General features: G+C 42.2%; 1 protein-coding gene across 3 annotated transcripts in view; it reads left to right on the top strand.

Annotated features, from left to right (window-relative positions):
* The first annotated feature begins 5,477 nt into the window (after positions 1 to 5,477).
* Positions 5,478 to 7,298, top strand: part of LOC148031722 (uncharacterized) — a 69,762-nt gene continuing 67,941 nt past the window's right edge. The window contains exons 1-4 of one of the 3 annotated variants that reach the window (XM_087685299.1): positions 5,775 to 5,906; positions 6,014 to 6,284; positions 6,444 to 6,606; positions 6,785 to 7,024. In XM_087685299.1, the coding sequence (XP_087541425.1) occupies positions 5,862 to 5,906; positions 6,014 to 6,284; positions 6,444 to 6,606; positions 6,785 to 7,024 (719 nt within the window). In that variant the 5' untranslated portion in view covers positions 5,775 to 5,861. Of the gene's footprint in view, positions 6,285 to 6,443; positions 6,607 to 6,784; positions 7,025 to 7,298 lie in introns of all 3 variants that reach the window. The other 2 variants (XM_087685297.1, XM_087685298.1) reach the window with 2 other exon arrangements.

The raw sequence follows: 7,298 nt of genomic DNA, 5'->3' as shown, positions 1-7,298 counted from the left end.
AGGGGATGGTTTGTCATGTAGGAATTTTTGCCCTTCTATTTTGCCTTTGTAAATACCTTTATGAATTAGGGCATACATGTGTAAAGAAACCTTCATTAGGGTTAGCTAGGAATTAGCTAGGGTTTACCTATAAAATGGCAGCCAGCCAAATGTAGCATTATCTCTTGATCATTTGAAGACATCTTGTCCTAAGTAACTTTCTTTCTTGTATTCCATTGTTTTAGCTATGGCAGCTTGCCATGTTAATGAAGGTTAGTCTCTTTCCATTTTCAGTTTTTCTTGTTGATTTCTCGTTTCTTTATCCATGGTTGGACATGGAGGCTAGGTCAGTTTAGGCTAGTTAGGTTAGCTTTATTACAACCACGTGCTTATGAGTAATCAGAATGTCACAACGAATGTGTGATGGATCCCTACCCCACAGGTTCGAGAAGGAAATCCCCAGTTCTTGCGAGATGAGGACATCTCGAGTTCTCTAAGGGGGAGAAAATGTAACGTGCCGTCCTAACAAATGCCCCCCTCTTTTTTACAATGAAATTAACGATTTTTTTTTGTTTTCCCCCCTATCGTCGCCTGGCAGGTGGCAAGGGGGGGGAATGTAGTAGTTGACGTCGCAAGTGGGGAAATGGTGAAGAGGAGGATGACGTCAAAGGGAATCAGCATGATGACGACGAGGGAGGGCAGCTGGAGTCAACGTGGAGAAGATGGAGACAATGACAACTAAGGGAGAGGGTATGCTGATGGGGAACTACAAAAGAAGGCCACGTGGCCTACATTCCTCCCTCCCCTGACTTGTGACGAGCCTGCCATGCATACAGACAAGTGTTGGATGGGAGGAAGACGCTGCCGCCACCACCACTTCACTACTCCACTCCCCCAAACAATACCACTTCCCCTCCTATAAAGTCCCCCCCCCCCCCACCCCAATTGTCAAGGGAAGGAGGAGGACCTTGGAGAGCTCGATGTTGCGTAGGTACCAAGATAGTACACCACCATCCTTCCTAAATCCCCCCCCTCCCCCCCCCCCCCCCCCCCCCCTTTGCCATTGAGAGAGGGAGAGAAAGAATGAGAAGAAGAGAGAGAGAGAGAGAGATAGATAGAGAGAGAGAGAGAGAGAGAGAGAGAGAGAGAGAGAGAGAGAGAGAGAGAGAGAGAGAGAGAGAGAGAGAGAGGAGGGGAGAACCTTCTAGAAGGTTACTCCCTCTTCCCCTCCTTAGAGGAGGTGGCCACACGTGTTTCCTCTTCCTTCTTCCTCGAGTTTTATTACCTTTCCCGCAAACTTAATCCCTATCGTGTGAGTTTTTTTCCCCCTCTTCTACTCAAGAGGCTGCTTGAAAATTCCTACGGAAATTACACCTAAAGCGAGGAAGTTCGAAAATGGCCCCCAAGGGAAAAATGTCGAGTGCGGGTGGGCAATCCCACAAACTGCAATGAAGCCCTGGGCAAGGACATCACTGCCCATCCAACTGCACTACCAGTCGTAAGTAATGTATCTCCAGTTTGCTGAATACTTGCTTTGAGTCCCACATGAGATGCATTAGGTCCATTCGAGAATAGGACATTAGGAAGGATAAACTACATCGCAAGTATTCGAAATACTAAATTCCCCAAATGCGCGTATCAAGAGAAGACCATTGTATTTAAATGCTATACAATGAATTCATAAATATATAAGACTCAAGCATTGTCAGCTTTCCATCCTAGAAATAGTATGTGCATTTAGTCGTCACATCAAAGGTATATGTCACAACTCTCATGTTTGATAGATTGCATGGCAAGCAACTTATTCTAAAGAGAACCATTTTCGAAGCTTTAGACCTTTGCCAAACTCTCACTAATATCTCATGCCATTAGATTGGGAATCTTGATGTTGTGCTTAACTAGTACAAACAATGATCATAAGGATTAGAGGGTGAGTTGCCTTGTGATCCACCGATAAACACTATGTTTGTCAATCCAAATTTGGGGATTGGGCTAGATATAGACAACTTCGGGCCTCAAAGGCAGGCAGAGAGCTCAAGGGGTTAGGGAAACCCGAGGCAAAGGAAAGGCCGATGCTTCCGTATTTGCTGAGAAGAGGGTTAGGTTATTGATCAATATAAGTGCTCAATAGAATTTACATTCTCGCATAGTTGTATAAGACCTTGGCATGTGTCTTAGCCAAAGTGTTGAGTAATTTTTTGCGTGGAATCGCTTAGATCCCAAGGGGGAGAGCAAACACGCGATGGAAGGTTATCGCGACTATTCTTGCAATATTTGGAAAAATATACCATTGTTTTGTTGATTGATCAAATAACATCTTGAATGCTTTTGCATTAAACTAAATGTTGGATGCGATTTGGATGATAGTTTCAAGTGCTTGTGTTTGATGGTATATGCATGGTAGGGGTTTGTAATGACAAGTTGCCATGGGAATAAATGAATGTTATCTTGGAAGATGATAATAGGATTGATTGCCTTGATTATCCTTGATTCTTAATTGGATTAATTAAGGAAATATATTTTGCATGGGTGGATCATCTCCAAGATCACACCGCGGATTACCCCGAGATGACATTGCTCGATTCATGGGCCGAAGGTCGAGTGGTGAAAAGGCCAACCACGGAAAGTGTAGTTAAAGACTTGGTAGCTGGGGCACATCTTCAACAATCCTATGGGAAGGTACAGAAGGTTTAGATGATCACCCTTTACAACTATATATTGATGGTCCTCACCATCAGATGACATGAAGAGTGCATCTAGAGAAGCTTGAAAACAATGCGCCACCAAAGAGCTAACAATTGATGCAATGTGGCTTCTTAGATAGCAAGTGTAGCATTGCATACAAGTAGCATCCATGAAGCTTCTTCCCTCTTTTTGGATTGACTATCCTATCCTATAGTATACTAGCTGCCAACTCCCCCATTTTGTATCTACTATCCAATCAGTGCTAATACAACACCTCTCTTATGTATCAATAGATCAATTTTGGATCAATTATTAAGTTCAAGTTTGTCTCACCACTTGTATTTGTATATACTTGTTTGCACATCACAACAAGCTATTCCACTGTTCATACACTACAACTCTTTGTTTTTTTTGGAAGCTTCACACAGTAGCCACAGAACGAGGGAAAGGGTATTGGTGAGAAGAGCCTCACCTTCGTCTACCTCTCTGAATTGCTTGATCTCTACACAACTCTACTTCCAATGCTTTCATATCTGCAAACAACAAAAAGAGGATGGCATGAGATGGGTGCTTACTAAAAAGGGATGGGATGGATTGTCCAACTGCCCCATTTGCAAGTAAATCCTACATGCCGATTGAAAATATTTATCTTTCCCAATTAAAGGGCCACATGATAAAGAGGTAGCATGTACCTAACTCAGGTATTGCTTGTTATTCATTTCTTCCACATATTTTTTACACGCAACAGTTGGATGACATGGTCCACCATATGCTTAATTTCTTCATATTTCAATGAATTCACCACATGCAAAAGTATCAAATATGAGCCACTTCAAATGTACAAAACATTTTCACACTTTGTAACACACCAAGTTGTGAAATTACAATGTAGGAATAGATGGGCATGTTTCACACAAAAATCCCCCTTGATTATCACATAATTGCTTTCAATTCCCAACGACCCAATTCATAGTTAAAAAGGCTTGAGCGAAAATCACAACAAAGACACCAAACTGGGTATGGCAAACCAAAATAAATCTATAGATGATCAATTCTAGACGAAGAGCCATGACTATGTGTGACATTTGGCACATATTGAGTCATCTCACATGAACCATTATTGGCAAACAATGCTAATAACACACCCATACAAACCACCTTCACCCCTTCATAGTGGTCAGTTTAGGCTTGCTCCAAAGCATACTTCTTTTTTGGATTGATTAGGACCAATAGATCTTAATAACCACCGAAGAACAAAAAACCAACAACAATACAATAGACTCCAGCATAATGAAAAGAAATACCTAGTCTTTTTGAAAAATTAAAATTTAGATATGGCACATATCAGAACTCATCAAGCCAAAAATCAAGCAAAAAGCTCTCAATTGGCAAGAACTCTCCCTTTGCTTTGTGCAATGTACCTACGAAGAGGAGCTCTACAACACCACACAGATAGAAACCCTACAAAGTTAGCATAAACATCAAGGCATGCATGGCAAAAATTAGAACACACTTGCATATAGGAGAAGCAATCAGTCCAAGTTGAGGGGCATTTTTGAAAGTACTTAAACATGAGGTTTTGTTATGTGTCACCATGCTAAGCAATCTCAAAGCCACTACTTTATATAGTAATTTTTGCTATGAAATATATATTTACATTTATGTCTTCCATATTTGTATACTCATCACCTTTATTTTGAGAAATTTTAATTTTTGAGTTTATTTAATTACCATGTATAGCCATTAACAAGTGTACTTTAACACATGCATCCACGAACAACATCCTTGCATGCTTAGAGTCATGTTGCCAATCCAAGGGGAGCATTCTACAAATTGGGGGAAGCCTCATGCTGCCAATCGAAATGAGCAAATTGTCAATAGGGCGCCATGCCCCGCTACTCAAGGCACAATTCTCCCTATCTCTCCAGGTCAATTCTCACCCGAAATGGTTTCAAACTCAACCCTTGCATGCATGTGACATTGCACGTGTTGTTAGTGTTGAGCCCCATCGCAACACCCTTCACATTACCAAGCCAAGCTTTTCGTAGTGTCACTTGAAGATGGCACCTCAGAGCTCCCCTCTTGATTCCTCGCATGTAAGTCATCCACATCTAAGCAGCTTCTCCTAAAAAATGTACATTGGACATTCCTTTATGCCACCTTCTTCCAACATCGATGCCACTCAAGTGTGAGATAGGGAAGTGTCGGTACATGGAAAGTGGAGGAATCGAGGGGGATTGTATGTGGGGGCTTTCCAATGGTAGTGTAGCACAGAGAGAGAGAGAGAGAGAGAGAGAGAGAGAGAGAGAGAGAGAGAGAGAGAGAGAGAGAGAGAGAGAGAGAGAGAGAGAGAGAGAGAGAGAGAGAGAGAGAGAGAGAGAGAGAGAGAGAGGTTTGCCATGCAGTGTTCCACCAATGGAGCTGTATGGAGCAACATCCATACAGGATTGGCTCCTATCTGGTTGTTGCCCATGCTTGGTTCGGGGCAATTGCGACATGTGGCAAGGGGAGTATTTGCAATCGTGTCCCCCAAAAAATTACACCAAGTATTTAAATTCCTTTTTAAAATTAAAGTTCCTAGTCAATTCCACTTGTCCTATTTTCCCTTAGTAGGAAATTGATGTGGCACACATGCAATAAGGTTGGGACACCCAAATTTTTAGTGTAGAAGGGCCAATGGTGTGTGAAAAGTTAAGTGTTCCCCCGTTGGCCCCTTTACCCTAGCCTAAACCTTAGGAGCGTTGAGCTTTTGCCATGCAAGACTGCGTGCTATTTCTAGGCTAGGTGTGAGGCTTTGGTATCCCTCGATAAGATACAGCCAAATCGAAAGAAAAGGTACTCTGCGAGAGCGAGAGCTGGAGCGTCTGATATGAACGCTCGTTTTTTTACTGGTTAGGTAATCTGCGAGAGCGAGAGCTGGAGCATGTGATATGAACGCGCGTTTTTTTCTTGTTAGGTAGTGCCCCATCTACCTACATTGGGAGTTTGTAAATTCCAGAAGGCAATGGCACCGAGGAGATCCACAGCCAAGCTATGGCCCGAGTTTAGCAAGAAATACGTTGGGCAGTTTGCAACTCTCGCGTGGCTGATTGCCATTATCTTCTGGTTGGCCTTCACCTCCTCAGGTTACTCCCTATGGCAGTCTTTCTTTACACAGGACACATTGCGGCTTTCTTCAGGGCCCGGGAAACAGTCCTATGCTGATCATCACATTTGGAGCAATGGATCAATGGAGAAAGAAGGTGAATTTCCTTCGGATGAGTATTTGAGACAAGTTGATCCATCGAGTGAAACTGAAGAGCAACATGTATTCGAAGCTTTGAAGCATTCTGAAAATGCCTCTTTGCAGATGATTACTGCTGCTAGTTTTCCTACGGATTCTAATGAGGACAGCAGTATTTTCCTAGCGGAGATTAGTGAGCGGGCACGTCAAGCTCAAGGTTTTAGAGAGATCTCAAGTCAGATAAAACAAACTGAGCTTATTAGCCCTCAGCTGCAGGATAGAGAACCACTCCGAAATTGTGCTTCTGTAGAAGAGATGGGACTTGCTGCGGTGGGAGACCCTACATTAGCCAGTTTGGAATTCAGAAGACTGATCAAAGATTACTTTCTACAGCACGGTAATACTTGCCTGAGGAATACTTGAAAAATACTTGCCTCAGGTTTTGTCTTTTCCTAGGACAGTGTTTATTCCGAACAAAAAGTGTCACTACTCTATATTAATGGCATGGTAAAATCAACTCCACTGGATTCTTGGGTTAACATTGTTTTATGCACAGGTGCAAGCCATGTTAGATCTCTGCCAGCAGAAGAATTTTGCTGTAGGGGTTTTGTCTATGGAAGGGCCACAGAGGACGGTCTTGGAAATGACATTTACAAGATCCTTACAGCTGCTGGCCTGAGTATTATGTTGAATCGTTCTCTTATTATCGGTGAGCATGGGTACATTGCTATCTTCTACTGTCCATATGCTGAAATCTGCATGAGCAACTCAACATTCTTAATACACTTGTTTTAATTTCTACAATTGAGCAGTTTACTTTATCTTTGTTCATTGGAGGAATAGATGCTCCTTTGAAGTTGCTTATGTTCTTGAATGACATGGTTTCATTTCTGTCAGCAGCTCAACGAACCCTTCGTACCTTGGACTATCGGGTCGCGTGCATCTACCTTTTGGAGACTATCTGAGTTATTCAAACCAGACTTTCACTATACGTGAGGTGAAGCAGCTCTGGGTAAAGCATGATTGTGCTGGAACATTCCAAAGGCGTCTCACTATGAGAATAGATGATTTCCAAAGGCCAACCCGCACCAAGGTCTTTTGTGAGGACTGGAGTAAGTGGCAGCATCCAATCATATGGTAGGATGGCTTACATTTCCCAATCCGTCTAGCTTGTTTATCTTTTTAGAGATGATAGATTGTCTCATGTCTTCCTTAATCATTCTTTTCCTTCATTGATATATGGCTTCTTTCAAAATGCTTATTTTTATTGCATGCTAGGTCCAAGGGGATGATTTGCTTGCCACCTTCTTCAGTTTTTCATCTCTGATTTAAATTAAAAAAACAAATTACATCTCTCAACAATATGGAGGGGAAGAGTAATGACTATCTTCTCTATTTAGGTTAGTGTAAG

This window comes from Lygodium microphyllum, chromosome 9 (assembly GCF_053477565.2).
Source record: "Lygodium microphyllum isolate KBCC chromosome 9, Lygodium_microphyllum_v1.1.10, whole genome shotgun sequence".
Classification (NCBI taxonomy): domain Eukaryota; kingdom Viridiplantae; phylum Streptophyta; class Polypodiopsida; order Schizaeales; family Lygodiaceae; genus Lygodium; species Lygodium microphyllum.
This window is presented reverse-complemented; position numbering and strand designations above follow the sequence as displayed.